Source organism: Eublepharis macularius, chromosome 15 (genome assembly GCF_028583425.1).
Source record: "Eublepharis macularius isolate TG4126 chromosome 15, MPM_Emac_v1.0, whole genome shotgun sequence".
In the NCBI taxonomy this organism is placed as follows: Eukaryota; Metazoa; Chordata; class Lepidosauria; order Squamata; family Eublepharidae; genus Eublepharis; species Eublepharis macularius.
The window spans coordinates 52,783,744-52,811,086 of record NC_072804.1 but is presented as its reverse complement, the minus strand read 5'-3'; the positions used below and the strand labels follow the sequence as shown (position 1 = coordinate 52,811,086).

General features: G+C 49.3%; 1 protein-coding gene across 3 annotated transcripts in view; it reads right to left on the bottom strand.

The window, feature by feature from the left end:
- Positions 1-26,939, bottom strand: part of NECTIN2 (nectin cell adhesion molecule 2) — an 82,037-nt gene extending 55,098 nt beyond the window's left edge. For all 3 annotated transcript variants that reach the window (XM_054999509.1, XM_054999511.1, XM_054999510.1), the window contains exon 1: positions 26,702-26,939. In XM_054999509.1, coding sequence (XP_054855484.1) covers positions 26,702-26,762 — 61 coding nt within the window. In that variant the 5' untranslated portion in view covers positions 26,763-26,939. The remainder of the gene's footprint in view (positions 1-26,701) is intronic.
- Positions 26,940-27,343: the final 404 nt, after the last annotated feature.

Sequence of the window (27,343 nt, the reverse complement as noted above, 5' to 3'; positions counted from 1 at the left end):
GAAGGGTCAGGGAGGTCACCAAAAACCCAGCTGGGTCACTTGACGTCCTGATCCCCCTCCCCCTGGCTGCGGAGGTCTCACCAGGCATTACTCAAGCTCTTTAAAGTCAACCTCCACAGCCTTAAACAGCTAGGAAAATATTCCTCTCTCCTCTCTCCACTCCACATGAGAAGCCCCTAATCCTAGCCGGTAGAGACTGTACCTCATCTTGGCTGCCGGGGCTGCTAGACACTAGCCAGATTTTAAAAGGGGAGCCAAGATTTTCTAAATTCCACACTCCACTTCATACTTAGAAGCTCTGCCGAGTGGATCACAAGCACGGTTCCCTAAGAGACAGCTTCGTTCGTCAGGACAAGAGCACAGCCGCTTCACTCAAGGTGCATTAGATCACAGCGGCTTGAAGGAGAGGGAAGGGCGATAAGAACCAAGACCCAGCCAGAATTCCTCATCGTTTCTTGGTTATTTTTCCAACAATGCCCAAAAGCACATTTCCCCACCTTGCAGTTAAGAGGATCAGAAAACAGTGTTTGCATGGGATTTTAATCCACCCTGCCCAAATGCTGATACAACCACATCGTATTGGTTTCACCCTCCCACATGACGTAATGCTGTGACATCACAGAAGCAATGCCATGACATCATCCTGGTCAATGCGATCCCCATTAATTCATATGCGACTGAGAAATAAAAACAGCCTCTGCTTGGGGAAGCAATAGCTCTAGGCGGTGACGGGAGATTAATATTCACGCTGTTACAACCCTGCAAAAAAACCTTCTTTTGACCCCCAACCCCAATTCAAGACCGGGAACTACTCCACACAGCTTTTTGACAGTCAAGTCCTAATTCGTGTGCCAAATACGAACCGCGGTTTGCCCCAGCCTGGCAATTCTTGTGTCCTTATTCTAAGGAGAGTTTTAAAAATAGCTCATAATTATGTTCTCTGCATCCCAGTAAAAAGCCAGGGAAGAAAGCTCCGGGCAGGTTTTGCCAGACAATTCTATTCTAGAGGAAAGATTTTTCTAAAGAAAGAGACAAGGCACAGTTTGGGTTTATGTTTTTTTAAAAAAAAAACGCAGAGCGCCCCCTCCCCATCGCTTTGCTCCCCCTTCTCTGGATGGCAGTTTCCACATTCAGAAGAAAGGAAGGGGGCGGGTGTTTAGCTTTGGAAAAAAAGAAGGCCCACCCCACCCTAGGACAATTATCCCAGGGAGCCATGCACACAGGCCTGGCCCCTAATGGGAAGCGACAGTCCCGTCCGTAGCCCCGCGCCGCAGTCAGGGCAATTCAGAGAGCGTGAATGAAGCGCCCCTTAATTTAATAAGAAACCAGATCGACCATGAGGCGGGAGCATTAAAAATTCAGCTTCTATGTGCGCACGCACTCATGCACACGCACTCATGAACTAGGGGTGGGGGATTTTTTTTTTTTAAAGAGGGAGGGTAAAAAGCAGGAAAAAGCAACCTTCCAGGATTTCGAACACACCTTTCGTGAGCGGCTACAGAGGGGAACACACCTGCGTGCTAAGTCGCACGGACAGAAATTGGAAACGGGCTTGGAACTCAGCTTCCGAAGAACCGTAGCCCGTACAAGTTTCCAGTCCTCATAATGGTGCGTGAGAAACTGTTCCTGAAATCCCAGAAGGAAGAGAGGCAGCTGAAGTTTTTTCTTCTAGAAGATGGCTACCCTTCAGCAGCCTCCATCGTCTTTTGCTCTTCTTTTTCCCAAAGCAAGACAACTAGCCAAACCAGAATAAATTCTGCTGTTCAAAGATTGCAGGTGATAACGTATATTTACATATGTTTACCCAAGTCATACAATGAGGCTTTCTGAGCAGCAAGGGTTGTTTTTTTTTAAAATAAATGCCATATGCACACTCCCTTGAATTTTCCCAAGCTGCCTGGCTTCTTGGCTCTCATCCCCCTTCTTAAATGGGTCTTGCAATGGTGCATTTTAATCTTGCAAGGGCAACGCTTGGGAATTGGGACTGGATGTATCATAAAGGGCGGGGGGATGGAAGATTAGAGGAGCCTGTCTCCTACCCAAGGATGCCCCCACTTAGCGGAAAGGAGTTGCCGGATCCAGCCACATACCCTTTCACTTCACCCTCTTCCACCAACCTGCCTGTACCACTCAAGAGGTAGTAGAAGGCCAAGGAGGTTGAGTTGCATTGAGATGTCACAATCAACTACCTTTTTTATCAAACCCCGGTCAACTGTGATGGCGACAGCCCAATAAACCGAGGCTGGCACCAAGCCTTTATTTCAAACTGGAGTTTGAAAGCTGGTTCCTGAGCTGTCACTTCTACTAGCAGGCATCTGCAGTAATGCCGGAATGCATAAGCTGCAGTCTGTTGCGTAGCTTTCTTCCTCAAGCCACTTCTCCAACAGAGGTGGCAACGTAGGAAAGACGCCCTCCTTAGAAGCAAATCGTACCTAAATCAGACTTTGCACACAAACCGGGCTGGGGTGGGGGGGAGGAAGAGCCAGAGTTAGCTGCAGACCTGAGTTTAAGCCAACTATGGTTACTGAGACCCCAAACCCAGCCTCCGCCTGGCTTGCCTTCTGCAAATTTAATGCAGAAAGCATCAGGCACCAAACCTGGCTTCTTAAGATGAGGCAGCAAAGGAATGCTGGAAAGCGTGAGCAGCACCAAGAGTGGTGTCCAGGAATACAAGCCAGCAAAGAAGCCTGGAGCCGAACACGTTCACGCACAGCTCCCCCTCCCCAGAGAAGCCGGCCCTTCCTGAACTGACCCGAGGAGACAGGAGCCACGGCTGCGAAGTGAGCAAGCCACTTCCAGCTGGGAGCCTCAACAAGACAACAGGCAACAGTCGCCTTTGCACAGTCCCCACCGGCCCTGTGCCGAAAGCCGGCGTGCGCCAGCTGCCACAGGAGGGTGGCAAACCGGGACAGTGGCTGAACGGAGTCACAAGCGCTGGGCAAGCAGGCAACTAGCACAGCATTTCGAGCCACCCCCCACCCCCTTCCGGAGGGCAGGAAGGAGACAAACTGTCCCCCCAAACCAGAGCACAAACGGAAGCATGACTCAAAGATCCAGTGGGTCAGCTGTGCCAAGGACAGCCACAGGGCCGTGCTGCAACTAGGAAGAGTGTCAACTGAGCACAGGACAAAAGTAAGGGAGACCTGCTATCAAAGAAGAGGGCTTCGACCGTACAGGTCCATTCCACCAGGTGCTTTCCTCCACGGGAAGGGCCCCCGCTGAACACAAGACAGGGCCAGGGGGAAGTGCCTTCTGCCAGAGGCAAGGGCATCCTGCCAGCACCCTTTCCTTAACTTGCTATCCCCTTCTCTAAAGTCAATTAGCCAAATCCCAACAGGTTCTGCTGCTTCCTCTTCGGCTTTTCTGTCTCCACGGCTGCCTGTTTCAAAGTTCTCAAGAACTCCACAATCCCAGAGCCTGTCCATACCCCTGCAGGCCAAAGCACAGCTCCTTCCCAGCCAAGGACTATCCCACAAACCCTCGATTCCCCCACCTCCCACCCCTACACACAAATGTGGCATATGCCACGTTATTCTCTGGAAATTCTTGGCGGTCTTTTGAGGTACTACTAGACTCGAACCTTGCTCATCCACTGCAGACCGACACGGCTGCCCGCCCGAAACTATCTTCAGCCGCCTCAATATTCAGTGTGTGTCTCCAGCTCGACAAATCTTTTATCGCCACCCTTCCCTACGAACAAGACACAGCTCCTCCTGCGCCCGGAGCTCCGTGCAAAAGTTTCCTTCCTTCCAAATCACCTTCCCAATCCAAACTTTTCTTGCCTCTGGCAGTCTTTCCTTCAGACGGCATGCGTGTTATTCTGGAACGATGAACTGGATTGTCTATTTAGAACATAAACAACTCCTAGTCTAATAAAAGGACCCAAGGAAGCTATCGGCTCCTCTCTTCTCTTAAGATGGCAATGTGCATGTGCTCTCATTTACAAACCTCCTTTCCAGCTTAAAAGGAAGAAAGAAAAAAGAAGAGGGCAAAAGTTTTAAGACACGTTCAAAACCAAGCCATCTGTTCTTGGTCACTGCTACGCCGTTTTTGCCTGGCAGCAAAGATAGGGGGGGAAAGGAGCTGGGCGTGAAGCTCCACCATCAAACGAACAAGAGTTCAGCGATGTCCACGGCCAGCGTTCTAATCCTAGAAGACACAGAGGGGGTGGAGAAAGACTCGCTGAAGATTAATCTACCCTGGCACGCCAGTCCAAGAAGCGCCAGAAACAGGCATCGGGGAGTGAAGAGGTTGCCTTAACTCAGCCTGCAGGCTTGGACAGAAGTCCAAATTGACGGGAAGAGAACCCAAAAGGGCCAGGAAAAACAGTCGACATTTCATAGACAGTCGGGCTGGAAATCAATACTTCGTTTCCATTTTCAGCTCTTGGAAAGGCTAGCAAAAAATTAAAAGAGGCGGCTGATCAAGATGAGGAAGGGGACAGAACACCTTTCCTACCAGGAAGAGCTAAAAAGTCTGGGCCGTGTGGTCCACAGGATGTTGAACTGGACGGACCGCTGGTCTGATCAGGTGGGGTCTTCTTGTGTTAGGGTGTGGTATCCCTGTTGTCCTCTCTCAAACCCGAGGCAGGAGAAAAGCCCAAGAAAAGAGCTAAAGTTTGGGGGGCTCAAAACAAGTACAGACTGATGGACTAAAGCTGGGAAAGGCCCTTGTGAAGTGATCCAGCCCGGCCTCCCACAGGCTTCCTGAATAAGGGGGACACAACGGTCAAGAGCCATCCGCTCCCCGAAAACTTGAAAAGAGTTTGTCTCTTCTCTTACTAGGCAAGAAGGCCGCTAGCCAGTAGGTGAAGTTGGGCACATCAGCTTCCTGTCCAGCCAAGTGGACTCAGCAGTTGCTCCCCCAATATGGGGGAGGGAGCTGCCAAAACTTATCCCTAGGGTACGGCGCTTGCTTCTTCAAACAGAGGCAATGAGGCCAGCCCTTCTGTTGCCAAGAGAGCGCTTGGGAATTTGGTTTCAAGCAAGGCTGCGGCGAATTCTGGGGGCAGGACTTAGCAGCATCTCACCCACCTCAGCTCAGATCCCCAAACAGAACAGGAACTCTTCCACTTTTCCCTGTTATCTCACCCCTGCCTGGAACTCGCTCCCCAAATGAGAGCTCCACTTCTCTCACTGTCCCTCCCCGCCAGTGCTTCTTTCAACTACACCTTCTCCAAAGAGTCCTCGATTTGCCCCACCCCAATCTTCCATGAAGCCTAAAGATGTCTGCATTCACACCCAGCAACAAACCCCGGTTTGACATTACAGAATGAGCCTTCAAATCTCTCCCATTTGTGTCCTGGTCTGGGAATAAATCAACAGCCTGAGTCTCAGATGAAGCAATAAACCAGGGTTTGCTCAGACGTGGAAAGAATTTGGAAGGAATCTGTCTGAGTCAGGAGTGGCCAGGAATTCCAAGGTTCCTTCCCATTACAAGTGTGCGTAGCCTATGTCTGTTCACATCCCCCCATGGTGCATGAGCCTCTCCTTTTCTGCTCCATCACCCCCTTTCAGGATTACAAGATCCTCCAAGAAAAGGACTGGCTTTTCCCTATTGCTTCCCCTCTCTCATCAGGTCCTCTCTCTTCCAGCCTTCGCCGGCAGATTAAGAAATGTGTTTTTCTTGCCACAAATCCTCTGCCCGAGGGTGGGCTTGCAGACCACCGATCTAACCAATCTGCATTCTCTCTCTTTCTCTCTGATACACACACAAGCCCAGTTTTACCCAAGGTCGGCATCGGAGGGAAAAAACGGGCACAGCTAAAGCAGATGGAGGATCCCAGATGCTCTGCACCCTACACGCCTGCAAGGTCATTCTGTCCGGGATGCAGCCAGCGAGGTCTTTTGTTTCTGAGAGAAACTGGGCAGGAACGAGGGGAGGGGGTTTGAGAAAAAGGCAATCAATACGCCTTAACCAGAAACCAACTTTCCCTGGAGGGCACGGATTTTTACATATCTTAATGTGCATGCTAATTATCCCGGAGAGTTAAATAGGTCAGCTACTTGGCCACACTTGTGTACAGCTCTCTTAAGAACAGATAACCCGCCCCCCTCCCCAGCAGCGCAGAGGGCCAGGAGGAAGACAGAGGAGGACGAGGCAGAGTCTAAAGTGCTGTCTGATGTTCAGCACACGCAAACAAAGCAGTTAAATGGAGCAGGCTGCCAGGGAAAAAGGTATTCGAGGGGGAGGGAGGCAGAGAGTGCAGGCCTGCTTGAAACACCCTTCCAGTATGCAGCCTGCTTGGGAGATAAACAAGCCCAGCAGGAGATCTCCAAGATTAATTAAAAAAAAACATAAAAGGGAATAGGGTAGGTGAAAAAAGGACAAAGAGAGGAAAAGACAGGGCTGAAGGGGTCCTCGTGGTGGGAGGAGAGCTTTACGGCAGAGGTCACCTACTGGTATACACCTATGTTCCTCCACGGCAGCTTCACTCATCTGAACAGGGTCTCCTGCAGGTGCCAGGCTGCACAAAGGTGAAGTCAGCAGCAGCCTGTACAAGGGCTTTCTCTGTGGTGGCCCCTATCCTGTGGAATAACCACCTGAGGAGGTCAGGAGAGCCCCCAGTCTCCTGGCTTTCCGTAAACAATGCAAAACCGAACTATTCAAAAGGCTTTTTACTCAAATGGGAGGGCTGCACTGTAGGGATGGGGTCTCAGGTGCTTCGCTAACGAGTTGGAGACCATAGACTTCATCACTATTTTTGCCTTACGTATTATCTGCTGCTTTAAATACGTACTCCTATGTACAACCAGCGCTCCATGTTGTCGAATGCTAGTCCTAGAACTGATTGTGTTTTGCTCCAGTATTTTTTCTACTCTGTCTTGGATCCTTGCTAATGCTACGTCTTTTAAACTTGTATCTGTTTATCTTATCGTATCGTATTGAAATGTACTTGATACTGATTGTATTAACCTCATACTGTGTAATCCGCCTTGAGTCTCAGTGAGAAAGGCGGACTATAAATATTTATTTATTTAAATAAAATAAATCTGATTTCCCTTTCCCCCTTCATCCTATTTATTCTCATCATGCATCAATTTTGTACTTTTTTTGGTAGGGAGAGAACCTGGAAAGCATGAAGAAATTACTTGGGCCCTTAGGAACGGGACGCGACAGCACTTACGGAGAAAGGCCCGATTGGAACGCTTGCCGCCACCAAGCAGGTAACAGCAGCCCTGCTGGAATTACACCATCATATGCAGCATCCCATTGCCGACAGCGGCCAGCCAGGTGCCACGGAGAAAGCCCACAAAGAGGGCCCACTGGCCGCAGCCGTCCCCTGTTGAATGCTCCCCAACACCTGACATTCTGTCACTGAACCTGGAGGTCCCATTCGGCTACTGTGGCTAAGAGCAAAGAGCAGACTGACCCACCACAAACCCATCCAACTCCGTTTTTAAACCAATCTAAGCCAGTGGCCATAATCACATCTGGTGGCAGTGAGTTCCGCAGATCAGCTACCCATTGTGTGAAGGCAAAATTCCTTTTGCGGGCTAGTTTCAGAGGGTGACCCCTATTTTTTAATCGCAGGAGAGGGAGAGAAGTTTCTCTCTAGCCACTTTTTCTCAAAGGGCATAATTTTGTGGACCTCTACTCACACCGCCCCTCACTCTCCTTTTTTCTAAACTAAAAAACAACGCAGAAGGATATCAGTCTACAAAGGGCTGCCCCTGGTAAACAAGAACTGCAATGATGCCAGATCAAGATATCGAGGCACGGCGTGAATCTCTTGAAACAATCTCAGTTGGTTTTAAACACACACGATTCTAGCCCTCATGGCTATAAACTGAGCCAACAACATACCTCGAACTATGAAGCATCAGCAGTGGTTTAATTTGTACATGCATTACTTTCAAACACACCCTATGAAAAGCTGGTTATATGCCTAGGCCAGGGTATACTTAAAAGAAAAAGAAATGTATGTGTCAAGCGTCTGCACTAAGAAAAGCTACACACTCACAGATAAAATGATATTAAATAAATGATCAATTATTCTGATTAATCAAACAGGCATATACTTGCTGGCTTTCCTAACGCACACGTCACCGTCAAGTCCTAGGAACAGAGCTAAGCAGGAAACTAATGCTTGGAAATCCAAACCTATTTCTGGCTTTTGCAGTTTTAATTACTCCCATACATTCAGGATCAACATCCTTTTGAATAAATACCTGGATTTATCACGGCCGTAAACTTCTGTGAATTAGCCTCCATTTGGTCAAATGCGTGAAGTGTTGCATTCAGTTGGCAGAAAGACCTTTTACTCAAATCAACAAACAGCAGCGGTGGTAAGGGTGGCGATTACTTAAGAGCGAGCGAGAGGCCACAAGCCCAGCATTCCCAGGGCAAAAGTGTGTATTGCATTCCGCTGCAAACCACAAATGAAAATAAGATCCAGTCCAAAGTATATGATCTACTCAGAGTGGGTGTGGATCACTCCCAAATGTACATGAATTAGCAAAGTACGATGAAACTGAGTAAGGGATGTAAATCTCTTAAAAGAGACTGAGAATTGCTTTTTTGGGAATGAGCTAACCACACCAACTCCCTACTGAGTCCAAGCCTAATGGAATTCATACCCCAATTTGATACAAACTTAGCAACCTTTAAGTCTGTTATGGAATGCCCAGGAAACTAGAGATACCTCCCCAGCTGGTTTCTAAGCTTTTCCATTTTTAATATCCAATCTGGGTCCATTTCTCCTCTCACACTGGTCAAAATTGGCCTCCCTCTCTCTCTCTCTCTCCCTCTCTGCATGTAGTTACCTGCCTGTTGCTAGATCATAACAACAGTGGTAATAATTATATTTACATGGTGTAAGCAGAAAGGAAAAAAAATAACTTACAGGAGGCACCGGGCTTGGTGCTCCATTTCTCCTAATTAAAACTGATGCCACCATTAGCCCCAGTGGGGATTTTTCAACTTCTGAAAAGGCAATAATTAGAGAGAGAGAGTACTTCTGAGCACGCAGGGAGTGCCTTTACCTTACCAATCACAGCCTGCCCCCCCCCACTTAGAATTAAGGAACATTCCAAGGTAGGCCCCTATCAAGATTTTTGGAATTAAGCTCAGAGTGGTCTCTCCCTCCTCCCTTTCATCCTCACAACCATCCTGCGAGGTAGGCTATGTCTAGAGTGACCGGCCTCACGGCAAAGCGAAGGACTGAAACCACATCTCCTGGAACCGAGTCCAAAACCCTGATCGCGACACCATTCTGGTTTTTTCAAATGTTGGCAGCCTAATGGTAGGCCTATTTTTCACTCTCTGCAGCCAGTGGCACATAGATGCTCAACAAGGAAGGTCTGGAAGAACTAGTAGCCACCAGTATCGCCGCCTTCCGCTGATATCAACTGCTAAGTTCATAGCTACATGCACGGGATTCTCCGATTTCCGTTCTTTTGCCCAGCAGGGTAGATAGGTGAGGCTCACTGTTCCAAGGCTGACCTGTGAAATCCGTGGTAATCCAAGAATCCAGACCCTTAACACACATTCCCGTGAGGATCCATGCAAATCTTCAGCGGAAGCTAGCCTCGGCTCAGCACAGAGACACTGGGGGGAACACGCAGCCTGGGCTGGAAGCTGCACTCATCCGTGTCCATAGAAATTACTCTTCTTGACCCACCGGGCCCAGGGCAACGCCGATTCTGACAAGCAGATACAGCGCTTCACAGCTCATCTTTTCGGCTGGTCTTTCAGGCAGCCGGCTCCTTCCTACTCTCTTGTCTTTCTCTCACGCCTCTGCTACTCAAGAACCCAACATCTCCATCTCTGCTACTCAAGAACCCGACATCTCCTTCTCTGCTACTCAAGAACCCAACATCTCCATCTCTGCTACTCAAGAACCCGACATCTCCATCTCTGCTACTCAAGAACCCGACATCTCCATCTCTGCTACTCAAGAACCCGACATCTCCTTCTCTGCTACTCAAGAACCCGACATCTCCATCTCTGCTACTCAAGAACCCAACATCTCCATCTCTGCTACTCAAGAACCCGACATCTCCTTCTCTGCTACTCAAGAACCCGACATCTCCATCTCTGCTACTCAAGAACCCGACATCTCCATCTCTGCTACTCAAGAGCCCGACATCTCCTTCTCTGCTACTCAAGAGCCCGACATCTCCATCTCTGCTACTCAAGAACCCGACATCTCCATCTCTGCTACTCAAGAACCCGACATCTCCATCTCTGCTACTCAAGAACCCGACATCTCCATCTCTGCTACTCAAGAACCCGACATCTCCTTCTCTGCTACTCAAGAACCCGACATCTCCATCTCTGCTACTCAAGAGCCCGACATCTCCTTCTCTGCTACTCAAGAGCCCGACATCTCCATCTCTGCTACTCAAGAACCCGACATCTCCATCTCTGCTACTCAAGAACCCGACATCTCCATCTCTGCTACTCAAGAACCCGACATCTCCTTCTCTGCTATTCAAGAACCCGACATCTCCATCTCTGCTACTCAAGAACCCGACATCTCCATCTCTGCTATTCAAGAACCCGACATCTCCATCTCTGCTATTCAAGAACCCGACATCTCCATCTCTGCTACTCAAGAACCCGACATCTCCATCTCTGCTACTCAAGAACCCGACATCTCCATCTCTGCTATTCAAGAACCCGACATCTCCTTCTCTGCTACTCAAGAACCTTGAACACACAGTTCCAACTAAATGGGGACTTCCTTCTTCATTACGATGATCTCTTGATGGCACAATGAACTAGCCCCTAATGTATGGGATGGGCAGCTGGCAACCTGTGGCCCCAAACCCTTCTAAGCTTCTTCTAAGCAAGCACACACTCAAAAGGGCCAGAAGTCCTAGGGGAAAAAGCAGAGGCTCTTCCAGAATTCTCCATCGATGCATTTCAGCCGCTCATTCCCACGTGCCTGCATCTCGGATCTTGCATAAGCTTAAAAGGGATGTCAGCAGGGAAAGAAAGGCGGTGGGTGGGGGGAATCTTATCTGTGGGATGTTGCATGTACTCAGTTACAGGTGGGCAGCCATGTTGGTCTGTAGTAGAAGAGCAGGATCCAGGTCCAGTAGCACCGTAGAGACCAACTAGATTTCCAGGGCATGAGCTTTCGAGAGTCAAAGCTCCCTTGGTCAGATAAGTGGAGTTAAACTGGGCTCTCGTTTGTTCTGCAGCCAATGTTAGTACGCTAGAAAGTAGGCAGCTCCAAGCAGCTTGCTAAGACTGTGCACAGAGCCCAACAGCATGTGCAGAAGCTTAGTCTGAATGAAAAGCAAAGCGCGGGCGAGGTGACGTGGCGAAGTCTTTCTTGCCGGCCAGCCTCACTGGTTAAATCGATGAAGGGGTCGGAGCTTTTTTGTCTGACTCTCTACTAGTGGGCGTGTGAGGAGCCCTTTATGAGTTCGAAAATAAAGAAAATTAGTCACTGCCAGCCCGGGCCCAAACTCTCCCCTGCTCAAGGATGATTTATACTTTGTACCAGCAACAAGAGAAGACTGTTTAAAAGTCCCAAAGAAATGCGGTCGATGCACACTGAAAAGCCAACAGGTGCTGCCTGCTTTCAGCCTCCTCTCTTTCAGATCTTCTGCAAAGACGCAGCTTTCTGGGTCAAATACACACATGTTCTAATGGGACTGCACTTTTGCACGGCGTCTTGTTCACTCTGCTCTGTGCATGGCATCTCATGTGCTCTAGACCTCTCCCCACCACACTTCTCGTTCACTATGCACTGTGCATAGCTGCTGTGCGCGGGTGGCAGCCCTGTCTTAAAAAGAGAGGTGCAAATCTCCCCCACCCTGGGCGTCACTTAACTCCAGCTTCTGTCTCCCCAATCCACTAGAAAGCAAGAGTTTTACACCCAGCTTCCTCCCCCTTCATTGCTGGCCAGTAGCCCCCCCTCCCATTCCTTGCCAGATCCCCCTCATTGGAGTCTCCGCTTCCAGACCCAAGTTTATATCTCAGGAGCTCATCGCGATGAAGGGGGAAGGGAGGGACAGACAGGCGCGGAACTGCTGGCGGAGGAATGTTATCTGTAGAGGAGACAAAGTCTGGCCTGAGCTGGGATTAAGCGTGGTTTATGGAAAAGCAAATCAGCGCTGAAAGGCCTGGATTGAGGGAAGGGGGTGGGGGTGAACGAGACCGCTGAAGCAGGAATAGCACATGTTTAATTAAAGCCTGTTTGAACAGACTGCGCGGGAGATGCCCCGGGGCTTGTTGCAACTGAAAGAGAGCAAGGCTGGGGAGACACACCACACCAGGCAAACTGTTGTGGTTACCAACGCTCCCCCTCCGTGTCAGTCTACAGAGATAGGTGCCTGTGGAACGGATGGCCCTTGCAGGACTGCATGGCTGCCCCACGTATGCACAAAGCTGAGGAAGGACATACCCCACGGGTCGTGCTTCCAGTACGTTCACAGCCCAGTGAGGCAAGCTGGCTTTAAAATTGCCTTTCAGCTGTGCTTGTTCAAAGCCCTGGTCGCAAGTTACAGTGAATGTAGGAACAATCTGTGTCCACTATCCGCTTGATTTGTCCTTTACACGTGCACCAAGGAATTCTCACACATGTAGAGCTGAACATGGGAGTGAAGCCCCACGTTTATCCAGGTACTTGGGTCCCCCAGTTTCATTTGTAAAGCGTGTTGGCTTTTTCTGAGGCGCATGCACGTGCACACAGGCCATACTTGCGTTCCCTATTTATTATTTATAGTCCGCCTTTCTCATGAAGACTCGGCGGATTACACAGTGTGAGTACAGTCAATTTCAAGGGCATTCCCATAAATGGAGAGCCAGTTTGGTGTAGTGGTTAAGAGTACGGGACTCTAATCTGGAGAGCAGGGTTTGATTCCCCACTCCTCCACTTGAAGCCAACTTGGGTCAGTCACAGCTTCTAGGAGCTCTCTCAGCCCCACCCACCTCACAGGGTGTTGTTGTGGGGATTATAATGACATGCATTGTAAACCACTCTGAGTGGGTGATAAGTCATCCTGAAGGGCAGTATATAAATCAAATATTATTATTATTATCAGGGCTTTTTTTCTGGGAAAAGAGGTGGTGGAACTCAGTGGGTTGCCCTCGGAGAAAATAGTCACATGGCTGGTGGCCCCACCCCTGATCTCCAGACAGAGGGGAGTTGAGATTGCCCTCTGCGCCGCTCCAGAGGTGCGGAGGGCAATCTAAACTCTCCTCTGTCTGGAGATCAGGGGGCGGGGCCACCAGCCATGTGACCATTTTCAAGAGGTTCCGGAACTCCGTTGCACCACGTTCCAGCTGAAAAAAGCCCTGGTTGTTGTTGTTGTTGTTATTTCACACAACACAATCAATAACAAATAAAGATCACATGTTATCATTGATTGGCCTGGCTGAGCTGATACAAGTTTCCACCAGAGACCTAGGTATCATCCAGGTATCAGTGTAAAATGTACACTGTTCCAAGTAACGCCGTCTTTTGGAGTTCTGTAGGTGCTATATCAGAAAGCTGCAGTTTTTCCATATAAGTTGCGAAGCTTTTCGAAATAGTTGCCAGTGCCCCGATGACAATGGGGACTACTGTTGTATACTTCATCAATAGTCGGGTGGTTTCTATTGCCAGATCTCTATATTTGATCATTTTTTCTTGTTCTTTTTCTTCGTCTCTGGCATCCCCCAGAATTGCAATGTCTATTATCCAGTCTTTTTGATTTTCCACAACTGTTCTGTCTAGTGTATTGTGTTCAAGGTGTTGATCACTTTGAATTCTAAAATCCCATAAGATCTTGACTTGATCATTTTCTAGCACCTTTTCCACCTGATGTTCCCATGAATATTATCATTATCAATAATGATAATGATAATCAATGTAATTGGTTACATAAATGCAAATTTGCAGAGATTTAAAACAAGCAGAAATCCAATACAGGGTTGAAAAAATGCTGGAACAGAGCATAAACAATTCTGAGACTGATACATTAATTAAACATAGAAACTATCCAGTAGGGTCATATTTAAAGCAACAGACAGTTCATAGCAGCACATAGTAGTAAAGTCTGCGGCCCCTATCTCTTTACTGATGCATCTCTCTTACAACACAGCCCTCCTATATGAGTAAAAATCCCTCTTGAGCAATTCAGTTTTGCATAGTTTGCGGAAAGCCAAGAGTGGGAGCTTTTCTGACCTCTTCAGGGAGGCTGTTCCATTAGGAGCAAGCCACCACATAGAACGTATGTGTTAATTTTGCCCATGTGCAAGGTGGTGCCTGCAGAAGGCCCTGTTCAGATGAGTGAAGCTGCTATGGTGGTCCCACAGATATGCTGAACCGAAACCATGAAGAGCTTCGTATGTGATAGCAAATACTTGGAACTGAGCCCAGTATCTGATAGGCAGGCAGTGGAGTAACAAAGAAATGGGAATAATATTCACTTTTCTCTTAGCTCCCAATAATGAGCTGCAGCGTTCTGCACCAACTGGAGTCTCCGAGGGGACACCTACGTACAGTGCATTACAGAAGTCAAGTCTTGACATTACCATGGCATGGATGTGAACAAGGTTCATGAAGCAAGGCCAACAGGTAGGAAACTAGAACCACACCTGAATTACGCCACTTCAAATTGACAGGCAGGGAAGTCACATGCTTGAACACCCTTCCATATTGATCAACACTGAAAAAGGAAGTCTTCACGGCACACAGAAAGCTAGAATGTCACCTTTCTCCATCACACTGATTTTCTGGGTGCAGTAAGTCTCTCTCACAGGAAAAAACATTCAACCACCAGACTTCTCCCCACCACACATTCCTGCAGTCGGAAGTCCAGCGGTAGTTTCACTTCCACATCTACTGTTTACATGAACTAGGTTCAATATTAAGTCATGGAACTAAAGTCCATGTTACTTGCAAACCCCCAGGTTTGCAAGTAACATGGGTTGATTCAAGCAAAAAACAAAACAATGCTTTAACTGTGGCTACTTTGTGAAATCAGAATTCGGCTCCAAATCATGGTGTGTGTTCAGAAATACTAGTTTCATCACTCACAGTTATGCCCCTATGCAGACCCACTGAATACTGGCCTGCACAGTGGCAAAAATAGGGGACAAACTAGGATGTGTGCATTCGCACATTACGCAAAATCATGATTAGGACTGTGGTTAATAAACCTGACTTCAGAAAACACGATGACTCCCAGTTACAGATCCTAGCATGACAGACCGGAACTAACAATCCTAAGCTGGGTGTCCCACATTCAGACATTCACACTGACAATTTCACTCGTTTAATTAAAACTGGTTTTGCAAGCTGTCTGAACTGAGCCTGTGTGTTTAAGGACCAAAGCAACGAATTCAAAGCATCAGTTTCTCCTGAACGTTTGGTAAATTTTCAGAGCACATAGAAAGCACGAGGATAAGAAGCAAGATATACTCAAACTTCTGAGTTCTGTGTGAAACAGTCAGAGGCTATATACCTTCTGCACTTCGTGGCCTTTCAATGCCAACACTCACAAGTTTTTCTCCCCTTCTCTGCGCATATATATATCTGCAGACAGCAGTCTCACTTCATGCATCTGATGAAAGGGGCTTTAGCTCATGAACGCTTACAACACCATCAAACCATTAGTCTTCAAGGTGCCTCAAGACTCCTTTTTTCAGTTTGACAAGAAATGGGAAAAGATGAGAGTACACGGAATAGATATACAGCGAGCACTGCTCCACTGTCATGTTTTCCTCTATTTTAAAGAGCTAAACATTGCAATGGAGTATCAGCCGTATTTTGACTGCCCAGACACGGTATTCCGGTGTGTTACAACCATATGACATTTTACAAAGATTGGGGGGGGGGGGGTCATGCACAACTCTCACCTATGGCAGTCTACACGCTCACCCAGTTCTCTGCAGCCACCCTGCCAACATTCACACAACCACCTAACCGGGTGCAAGACTGAACCGAATCAACTGCTGCTCGTGTCCCGATGGGTGTTCCATACAGGACACATATTACACCAATCCTACAGCAGCTTCACTGGCTCCCCATGGAGTTCCGGATCCGTTTCAAGGTGTTGGTTTTAACCTTTAAAGCCCTAAACGGATTGGGACCAGCATACCTGAGGGACCGTCTCTCCCCATACGTGCCCCGGAGAGCGCTTCGTTCAGCGGGTAAGAACTAGCCCTAGGGAGGCTCGTTTGGCCTCGACCAGGGCCAGGGCCTTTTCGGTCCTGGCCCCAACCTGGTGGAACTCACTGTCTGAGGACACTCGGGCCTGCCAGGATCTTGTATCATTTCGGCAGGCCTGCAAGACGGAGATGTTCCACCAGGGTTACGGTTGAGGCCAGCGTTAGGGCCACCATTGAGCCTCCCACCGGTCTCCGGTATTCGAGTACAGCTCATGTGTCTGTCTACCTCCTCTTTGTATGCTGGGGGCAGGATTGTGTAGCCAATTATATCAGGTTTTTTAATTGCTGAATGTTATTGTATAATTTGCTATGTGTTTTATTGTATTTTATGACTGTTGTACCCCATCCTGAGCCCACTTGTGGGTAGGGTGGGTTAAACACCGAATAAACTAAACTAAACAGCCCCCAATTTTTGCTCAGGGCTTGCTTTATGGACCCCTTCAGCTTCCGACTCATGCCTTCCATGAAGAAACCGACCCAGACACTGATTTCAGGGGTTGCCACCCACAAAATTGTGTAAACCTGGCACCTGAACCCTGCCACACCCGGGTCTGGTTTCCCTCGGCAAGATTAGGCCCAGATGTCCTAGCTACACCACCAGTCTCTCCTGCTTCGTGAAGGTGTTCAAATCCTTCCTACGATGAATTGCTAGAAAAAGGAAAACTTGTCTATCTCGCAGAGAAGAAGGGAAAGGAAAGGCCTATGAGGTTCTCAGTTACCATAGCAACAGGCCCAGCTTCCTGGGCAAAACTGAGACAACTCATAGAGTATGTGGCAACCTCAAGGGTACCAAAAAGATGGAGTCGGGTGGGAGGACAAAGGCGTGGGCTTCGTGTGAGAAAAGGACCTAGTTCTGGAAACTTAAGCTTGGCAGCTTCCAGTCCACAGCTCAGGTGTATGGATTTAGGAGCCAGGGCTTCCGCTTCATGGCTAGACCTTCTCTTTTTAGAAATTAAGACAAAAAGGGAGGCGAAACAACTAGGCTTGCCAGCCTCCAGGTGATAGCTGGAGATCTCCTGGAATTACAACTGATCTCCAGGCAAGAGAGATCAGTTCCCCTGGAGAAAATGGCTGCTTTGAAGGGTGAACTCTATGGAATTATACCCCACTGAGGCCTCTCCCCGCCCCTAACCCCACCCTCTTCAGGCTCCACCCCCCAAATCTCCAGGAATTTCACAACCTGAACCTGGCAACCCTAGATACAATGCAAGCATGTGCCCTTTCGGAATACATAACTAGTTGAACACCAGACACACAAGTGTGATCTTGTGTACAGGGCACCAGCATGTGTCTGGCATAGGAAATGGTTTAGACAGACCATGGGCCATGAAGAATTGGGCTCTCCCAAAACCTGAGGACACAGTTTCAGTGCTGATCTGGTACATTCAGGGGTACCAAGGGGATCACCCACAACATATCTCCCAAACCACCATGCAGGTGAGTTCATGGCAGAGCCAAGATTCAACCTTGGATCATCTCTGTTCATTGCTCTTCCTCCCACCGGACTAGCATTAAGGACCAACAGGAGTTTGGCGGGGAAAGAAAGGCAAGCTGCACACACAAAACCTCAGCATAGCAACAGAAACGCAAGACAAAGCCCTCTCATTAAATTTTGCATGCAAACATTGGATTATGCACACACACCGGTCATCTCCTTGGCACACGCGACTCCATGCCAAAATCAAGGAATCCTGCCCAGACACAGGTCACGGAAGAGGGGGTGAACTTATACTGCTCTCCTTCACCCCCAGGAGGGTGCAAAGCCAGAGGGGTGGGCAGGGGGGGCCTAAAGAAATCCCCCTTCTAAAAAAAGCTTTCTGGTGGCTTCTGGGAACTTGCCCAGGGAGGCAGTGGCAGGAGAGGGTTAACCCCATGCGTGCTGCAGACCCGCTCTTCTCCCAGGCACGCTCGCAGACGGCTTTTGCCTTTCTCATGCTAATGACGAATTCTGCCTCTTACACAGACAGAGATGGGGGATGGGAGGGGGGAAATTACATTCAGACAGATTTGGGGCGCGGAGGGTTTGTGAATGAGATCATAAAACAGCATTGGCTAGGCAAAAAGCCTGTTTGCACACAGTTGTGCAGCCTTTAAAAACAAGAGGGGGGCGGGAATCAGCCACAGTTCGAACTTTTAAAGGTTGAGCATGCGGCATACGTGGGGGAAAGCTGGTGTTGCAAAACACGGAAATTATGTCCCTGCCCGTGTTTTTTTGGCTAATGATTCACATTACTCAAAAGTTTCAGCTGAAATGGTTAAAATAAAAACAGAGTGACTCAACCCAGCCTAGAAGACAAGCAAGTGTAAATGAGGCACTTCATTAAAATCTGATATATTCCGATCTCTTTCCTGTGTTGTCCCAAAGGGTCAGCACGGGTCAAGATGAATCAGTCTACAGAGGATCTCCTCGGCCGGATTTATGCAGTTCATCGTTGGGGAAGGACAAAAGTTGATCCATTCATTTGTTATATTTCTCGCCCATCCTTCCTCAAAGGGGCTCAAGACGGCATAGATGGCTCTCCCTGCCTCCATTTTATCCTCACAACAACCCTGCAAGTTAGATTAGGCCGACAAGAAGACTGGTCTAAGCAGGGCTTTTTTTCAGCTGGAACACGGTGGAATGGAGTTCCGGCACCTCTTGAAAATAGTCACATGGTTGGTGGCCCCGCCCCCTGATCTCCAGACAGAGGGGTGTTGAGATTGCCCTCTATCTGGAGATCAGGGGGCGGGGCCACCAACCATGTGACCATTTTCTCCGAGAGCAACCTACTGAGTTCCACCATCTCTTTTCCCAGAAAAAAAGCCCTGGGTCTAAGGTGACTTGGGAAACCTCATGGCAATAGACAGGGGATTTGAAGCAAGGCTAGCCCAACAGTATAGCTACCTAGCTCCGTTTTGTAATAAAGCAATTTAAATCTTTGGTTTGAACAGCCTGTACAACATATCACCAGAATGAAATTCTGGATACAATTCCACGTTTCGAGTTTCTGCACTTGCTCCAATGATAACTACTGAACGGAGGTCTCCGGATTAGGCACGCAGAAGATGGATGTCGCATTTCAATGCAAAACAAAAAGCTTTCGCGCACACTTTTACGGCTAAACAACAGTAAGTGAACAAACAGCAACTCCACACTGCTGCAAGTATCAGTCTTGGATGGGCTTGTGTTATTTGGCATTAAACACACCAGACCTTCTGGCAAAGAACCTCCTTTTTGTCTCACCTTTGCAAGCTAAAATGGCAGCACCTGGTCCAACGGCGGTACACAGCCAAGCACTCCTCGCATCCAGAGGTGAGCAAATTTGTAAACACAAGAGCCACATCTAGAGCACTGTGGGGCTTTCAAAAGCTCCTAGTTAAATGTTAACGCTCCTAGTTAAATGGGCCCTTCCTGTTTCCACACTAATATCACTAGCAAATTTGGAAGACCTATACCAGAACAAAGAATCCAGACCAAGAAGCCTTGGATTGATATCAAAGAATTACTATTAAGGTTCAGTTTGTCTCAACTAAAGATATCTTGAGATTATCCTTCTCATAGGCACGTTATTGCTGCCTTCAGCCACCAGAACTCTGAGCATCTAAGATGGAGCACCCCTGAGCAAGCACAGAGTACAATCCCTTCCCCCTTAGAATCAACTTCTCTTTGAAAAAGTACTGAAGCAAAGAAGGGGTGTGTGTGTTTTTTATACACACAGCCCTGGCCTGCCCCTGCTTATCCTCACCATAGCCATGTAATAAGGTAGGTCTAAACACAACCCAGCCCAACATTAGTCTTAAGCTCCGTGGCCAAGTAGAGGCCTGAACCCAGATCTCATCTACTGGATCCAATTCCCTAATCTCTTCACTACGCTGCACATCTAAAATGCCTTCCTCCTTCAAACTGCTCAGTGCCTTAGAGCATGGGCAGAGCATCTATCAAAAGTACTGTCTTCTTTGTTCTCTAACAAAAGTCTCCACACCTTACAGGAAGCCGGAAAAAAGAATCACATGAATAATATAATCCCGCCCCCTCCAAACAGCTTCACATCTGAGAATTGATCAGAAGGTAAAATTCTGGCTAAGCAGGTGAAATTCTGCTTGGCAACTTTATGAAGCAAGGAATTATGCCAGAATCCAGGAACCCCCAGGGGTAGGACCGGCCCAGCAGTCATTAACATCACCTCGCTCTTCCACTTTGAGAAATATTTCAGATTTTTTTATGCCAGCATCCGGGCCCAAGGTCAGGGCAGAACTCACATTCTCCGAGCCTGCCAAAGAGGCTTCATTCACCTCTCTGCCACTTCGTGCTGTCAAGAAAACACCCCGGGCCTCAGTGGCTCCATTCTGGCTCCAGCAACAGCAGCAAAGGTGCTGGGAACCAGCGTCAGCCCCGACCTGAATTTCCTGGCTGAGCTGCAGCCACCTCTGCCCCAGAAGCAGCGCCGCTTCACCCGTGATATATTTTTTTTCTTACATGGGAAGGAATCTTGTCTTTGTTGAGGAATCTTTCCTGAACAAACCAGACAGTATACACCCAACGCAAGTCAAGATGATGGAATCGACCGTGCGGGACAAACATTACCCATCAACAGGCCTTCTGCCTGTACAGCCCACCCTGCCAGCATCCTGGGATTGCCAACCTCCAGGTGTGGCCTGGAGAATTCCAACTGATCTCCAGTGACAGAGATCAATGGCAGCTTCAGAGGGTGGATTCTATAGCCTCTCATCTCCAAACTCCACCTTCCCAAGCTCCACCCCCAAAATTTCCAGGAATTTCCCAACCCTGAGTTGGCAAACCTACAGCATCCTCAGCTTGGTAGAAGTACCACTTGCCTCTCCCAGCTTACCAAACTCTTCCCACCAAGAGCAGAAATCAAGTTGTGGTGGAAAGCGCCGTCAAGTTGCACATGACTTAGAGGGAAAAGACAAACCTGCCTTTGAGTAACAACCCTGGACCTTCCCTGGTGGTCTCTCATGCAAGGACTAATCAGGGCTGACCCTGGTTAGCTTCCAGGATCTGATGAGATGAGACTAGCCTGAGCTATCCAGGTCGGGGTAGAAAGCAAGCACGGCTCAAAAAAGCAGGAATAATGCAAGTTGTGCATCTGTGCAGGGAAACAGGTGGTGACAGGTAAACGTAGGGCAGGATTAGCAGGTCAAGAAAACAGGGGCCGAAGCCTTGCTAGAAAGGATAACAGAGAGAGGAGTTGTCAGAAACAACCGAACGTTAGGGGCTGGATCCCATTCAACAGGAACCAGGCCAAGAGAAATGAAACCTTGGCAGACAAACCGCTTCTTGCCTCACACGGACATTATAAAGCCTCGACTCCTTGATTACATTCTCCACATAACTCCTGTCATGAGCAGTACCGGGTGGTACCATAAATCTTGCCGAGATGGACAAGTCTGGATGGACAGGAGGACGCAGGCTTTCAAGATACACTCGACTCTGCCTCAGGGAGAGGGGAAGGCACTTCCTGCTGAACTTCAAAGCTTGCACGTTGGTCAACCAAAACAGAAATAGCTCCCATTATGAAAAACAGATGCATAGGAAAAGGTACCTATTGGTACTTTAAGCAAACCAGGAGAAAAGAAAGAAAGAAAGAAAGAAAGAAAGAAAGAAAGAAAGAAAGAAAGAAAGAAAGAAAGAAAGAAAGAAAGAAAGAAAGAAAGAAAGAAAGAAAGAAAGAAAGAAAGAAAGAAAGAAAGAAAGAAAGAAAGAACGAAAGAACGAACGAACGAACGAACGAACGAACGAACGAACGAACGGTCCATTGAGTTTGCATCCCAAAATAAATGATTGTGCCAAACTGCACCCTGTGGGTAACGCAGGCAAGAAAAAAAAGGTCTTCATGAGTTAAAGGTGGGCATCCGAGGGCAGGAAAGAGCCTCTCTGGAGCTCCCACTGCTGCACCCAACATTATGACTTCAGAGAAGTCACTCCTGGCCTGTGCCATGCTGTAGCACAGCAGGGCGCGGTTGAAGGTAAATGTTTTCTCAAGGGCCACACCTGAGCCTGTGGGTGAAGCGAAGGTCATCATTAATGGGCGGCCAAAGCAGGAACTCCACAGCAGTTCACACCTGGGCCCAACCTCCTGGGCAGTCCGTACTCCTTCCTGGGCGTTCACAGGGAATTTGCTGCGTTCCAAAAGAACTGGAGGAGACTCCTGTGCCTTCGGCAGGGAACGACAAGTAAGCAGCAAGGGTGCCTTACCCAGTCCAGAGGAAATGGAAGGTGGGCCCACACTTACCCCGGATGGCCCATGGAACCCCTATAACCAAACACTAACAGGCTCCTTAACTTTGCACGGGAGCGCAGGTGGAAGAGATCCGCCTGCTACCAGAACCATGCGCCTCAACCTGATGTGAGAGCACAGAAGCCACTCCAGTGCCTCCACAGCAGCCAAGCGCCATGCACATAATATGCACGGCACATGTGGTCCGGATCCCACGCAGCAGCTAACCACTTCGTTCGCAGCACATTTGAGAAGGAAGTGGTTTCCTCCCCAATTAACTGGTTTAATACCAGACCAGCCTGAGTGCTTGGAGCAATGAACTTGGTGGGGAGGGGGAGATAAAACAAAAAATATCCAGCCAGGAAAGGAAAACTCGTCTCCTACACAGCCGACAGCTCATCACTGCTGGTTTTTGGATTCTATTGCTGCTTTAAAGCCACCATCCAGAGAACTACATTGGGCACACCCAACAGCTCACCACAGATCATTTCATTGATGTAGCACCAACAGACTCATAAAATTTCCTTGGGTTCCAAAACCAGGCAGCGGGTGGTTATTTGGCAGAAAGATATGGTTAAAAACAAAAGCACCTCCCCAAATCCAGAAATTCCCAGGCCTGCAGGCATTTTAGGATTACGATTTCATCTGTAACTTTTTATTCCATAGGTTCATGGCAGGGTAGTTCCCCCCCTCCCCTATTTTTATTCCCACAACAACCCTGTGAGGTAGGTTAGGCCAAGGGAGGTCCACTGCCCCAAGGTCACCAGAGTGAGTTCTGTGGTTGAGTGGGTTTTGAACCCAAGCTTTCCAGCTGCTAGTCTGACATCCTAACCACCAGTACACCACACTGGCTCACAACTCTGAAGCGTTCTTTTCTGTCTCTGTACTGCGCTTCAGAATGTGTTTGAAGCAATTCATGCTCTCTTGTTGGAAGAACAAGTCAACACAGCCAATGATCTATGCCAGGGGACCCACAGCAGCCCACATCAAGAGGTGAGGCATAAGCAGAGACGTTTTTGTGGTGCAATCCCATCGGGATCAGATTGCTCCATACTCTACATGACTGTGGCTGCAATTCATTTCAGGGCAGATTTTAAGAAGTCAAATTAGTCAGCATTCTTATTTCTGATCAGAAATTCAAAAAACATCAGATATGATGGTGCAAATTAAGAATTATTAAGATTGGGCAAACACATGTTTTCCAAGGCATGGAGAAAATAAGCAAACGGTGCTTAGTCTTCCAGGAAGAGATGTGGCTTAGTGGACTTAAACTTGTACCATGGAAGCTTAACATAAACCCTGAGTTTCACATGTACTCCCCTAAAGAGATACATATTCTGCAGTGTAGACGGCTTGCGAGCTACATGACCAGACATTCTGGATTATTCTCCTGGCTAAATGCTCAGTTCAGTTACCAACAGATATGTCGTTATAGCAACTGATAAATATGCATGCTTCTTCAAACAATATGTGAACAAGGAAGGTGGAAACTTGAACCAAATAAAATATTTTGAATCCATTTCCCCAGGCGATTTATGAAAATGTTGATATCCCAACTCTCCAAAGAGTGAAGCAGCTAACACAATACTAGCTCGGCAGGCTAGGATCTGGGAGAGCTGAGTTCAAATCCCCCCTCTGCCATGGAAGCTTGGGCCAGTTACACGCCTTCAGCCTAACCAACCTCACAGGGCTGTTGTGAAGATAAAATAGAGAAGGGGAGAATGACACAAGCCACTTTAGGTAACCGTTGGGGAGAAAAGGGTGGTATAAATGAAGTAAATAAAAACAGCAGAAAAATACAATACAAATAAATAAAAACAGCAGAAAAATACAATTAAAAAAAAGAAAAGAATAGAAACACACCCAACCACCAAAGAGAATATATATAGCACTTTCTTGGGCCTCCATTCCATCCACAGCAAATTCACAGAGTCCCTCTGAAAAAGGGAGCTTTGTGCATCTTCCTTAAAAATGGGCAGCAAGGGTACCTTCTGGACTCACTGTGGCAAGCTGTTCCACAGTACTGGACGAACAAGAGGTGTACAGATGTATGAGATAAACAACAAACAAACCACAGGAGAGCACAGAAGGATATCTGGTCCTTAAAACTGACCTCCCCAGTTTCTAAACACTGCAGGAGGTGCCCAAAAGTTGTTTGTAAGGAGAGAGTCTTCATTTGGCACAGAACCAAAGGCAAGCTCCAGAATTCGGGGGGGGGGGGAAGAAATCAGATAGGACACCCCTGTGTATGCATCTGACAAACACAGATCCCTGAAAATATCTGATAAGTATGTCAAGTGTTCAGGGTCAAGGATAACTGTACCCAGACATCGCTTGATGGATCAGCTACAAATTTAGTAGTGGGAAGTCCCAGGACCCCTAAGCCATCTGAAATAATACTTTAGCCCTGAGAAGGCCAGTCGTTGAGGCCAAATTACAAAGGGTATCCCCCCAGAGCTTCCAATTCCCTGAGACGCAGCTTCCGAGCCAAGGAACACGTCTTCTCCCACCCAAACCAAGGGCAACAAAGATACCCACCAGACTGGTTCCTGGCACTCATGCATCAACCTTAGAACATGCCCGCGTCCTTGGTGGCGCATGGCCGTTCTGCACTAAATGAGCCAGGCCTCTCCCAGCAAACCTGCCAAGGTGGAGCAGCTCCTCGGTCCAACAAACAGCGACAAGCCACAGAGACTAGGGATAAAGACTCCATGTTCAGAACGAGCGCGCTTCCAGATGTCGGGGGCAACCCACAGGGGTATAGAAACCGTCATTTGGCCCCGGCTCTACTTTCCTACCATCCCCTGTGGCTTGTCCATCGGCCATGCTTGCTAGGTTAAAAAAATGGATAGTTGGTTGGACCGGAACAAGCTCAAGTTTTCTAAATGGCATCTTTCAGTCCCCCACCCCACCCCCATCAAGAGGCTTGTAAAAATTATGCTTTGGGGACAAGCAAAGGAAGTGCTCCTGGCAGCTGCCCACACATCCTTTGCTGAGAGGTGCACCAAACAGAAGAACACACATAAGGTGGTAAAGTGGGTAGTGTTTATTTAGGAACTGAGTTCAAATCCCTCCCGAGCTCATCTATTTCCTGGGAACCAGGTTCAAATCCCCACTCATCTATGAAAACGCACCAGGCAGCCTTGGGCCAGCCATTTTCTCTGCCTAACCTTCCTCGTAAGATAGAGATGGGAAACACCACACATATTACACAAAGCTCTTGCTTGGAAGGGAAAGATTAAAACCATGATAGAGTCTTTTATTTACAAAGCCAGAGACAGCAAACCCTTTCTAAGCATCAGGGACACAGAAATCAGGCGGGAGGGAAGGAACCGAAGCAAGAAGCTCTCCCAGACTTTTCTTCCCCAGGAAAAATCCAAGCTGTTCCCTTTTCATGAGTGCAGACCCAAGGGAACTGTGTTGATCCTGCAACCCCTGCGCTGGTATGGAAGCCAGACCCAGAATGGTTTCACAGGGTTATGTTCACCCCTACAGGGTTGGGAGACAGCCCAAACAAAGCAGGAGATCAGAAGAGACCCCTCTAGTTATGAGATCAGAAGAGATTCCTCTGGTTATGAGATCAAAAGAGGTTCCTCTGGTTATGAGAGCCATCGTCATGGGGAAGGGGGGAAGAAACCTGCCGCAAACCAAAATCACCCCCCCCCCACACACACCACCATGCTAGGTGGAGGGAGCCAAACCGAATTGGAACTGCTTCCAGTCAGTGGGGTTTGAACTCAAAAAGGTGGTGGATCTAAGCAGGACGAGGGGTGGGGTGGAGGGGGCTGAGTCCAGAAAAGGGGATGGATCCAGGAGCCTCTCTCGCCTAGGGTTGCCAACTCGGGGTTGGGAAATACCTGGAGCTCTGAAGGGTGGCGCCTGGGGAGGGTGTGGTCTGGGGAGGGGCCAGGGGTCATAATGCTCATAGAGCCCCCCCCCCAAGGCAGCCCTTTTCACCAGGTGAGCCGGTCCCCATTTGGAGACCAGATCTCCCGGCTTCGCCTGGAGGTTGGCACCCAGACTAGACTCCCCGCTGAAATTCCCTGGCGGGTCGCCGAGGGGCGTTGCGAGGGGTCGCCGAGGGGGAGGCGGCGGTCACGCGGCCCTCTGCCCCGGGCCCGCTGGCTGCCGCGCCCCGCCAGGTGCGCAGAGGTGCGAGGCGGCCGCGGCTCCTTCCCTCCCGCGGCCAGCCAGAGGAACAGGTTCCCGGCCGGGGCCTCGCCATCTTGGGCCAGTGGGCTGGAAGAAACTTTCTCCGGAGAGAGCGGAGAGGCTCCGGCGCGGGAGCGGGGAGGACGGCGCGAAGCGGAGCCCGGGCAGGAGAGCGCCGGGCAGGGCAGCCCGCCGAGGGCCCCGCGGGGCCGGCTTACCGGAGAGCAGGCAGCAGCAGAGGAGGCTGCCCAAGGCGCAGGGGCTCCGCGGCGCGCCCATGGGGCGGGGCGGGGCGGGCAGGGGGGCTCCTCCGGGCGGCGGCGGCGGCGGCGGGACGCGACTCGCTCGGCTGCGTCTGGGCTGCTCCGGCCGGCTCGCCTCCAAGGTCGGCTCCGGCGCGCTGCCTCCCCGGCTGGGCGAGCGACTCCTCCGGCGGCGCGGCTGCGTCTCCCCCGCTCGCGCCCGGCTCCAGCCGCCCGGTGCGCCCTTGGCGCCGCCCCGCGGGAGGAGGCGGCAGGGGGGAGAGGGTGGCGCCACGCCCACTCGCCGCCGCCACGCCCACTCGGCCCCCCTCCCCCCGCAGCACCCTCGGGGGTCTCAGCAGGAGCCCCCCCCCTCGCCTCCCCAAAAGATGGGCGGCGAAACGGCAGCTTGGCTTGGCGCGGAGCTTGGACCGAAGGGAGACGGACCGAGGAGCCTGTCCGCAAGCCGCGGGGCGATCCTTTGCGATGCCTTCGCATGCCTCGAATTATTCTCTTCCGTGTTGCGTTCAACGCGTGTACAGAGGAACGTGTGAATGGACCCCCTCCCACATAGATGGAGGGGGGACCGAGGAGCCCTGTCCGCAAACCGCGGGGCGA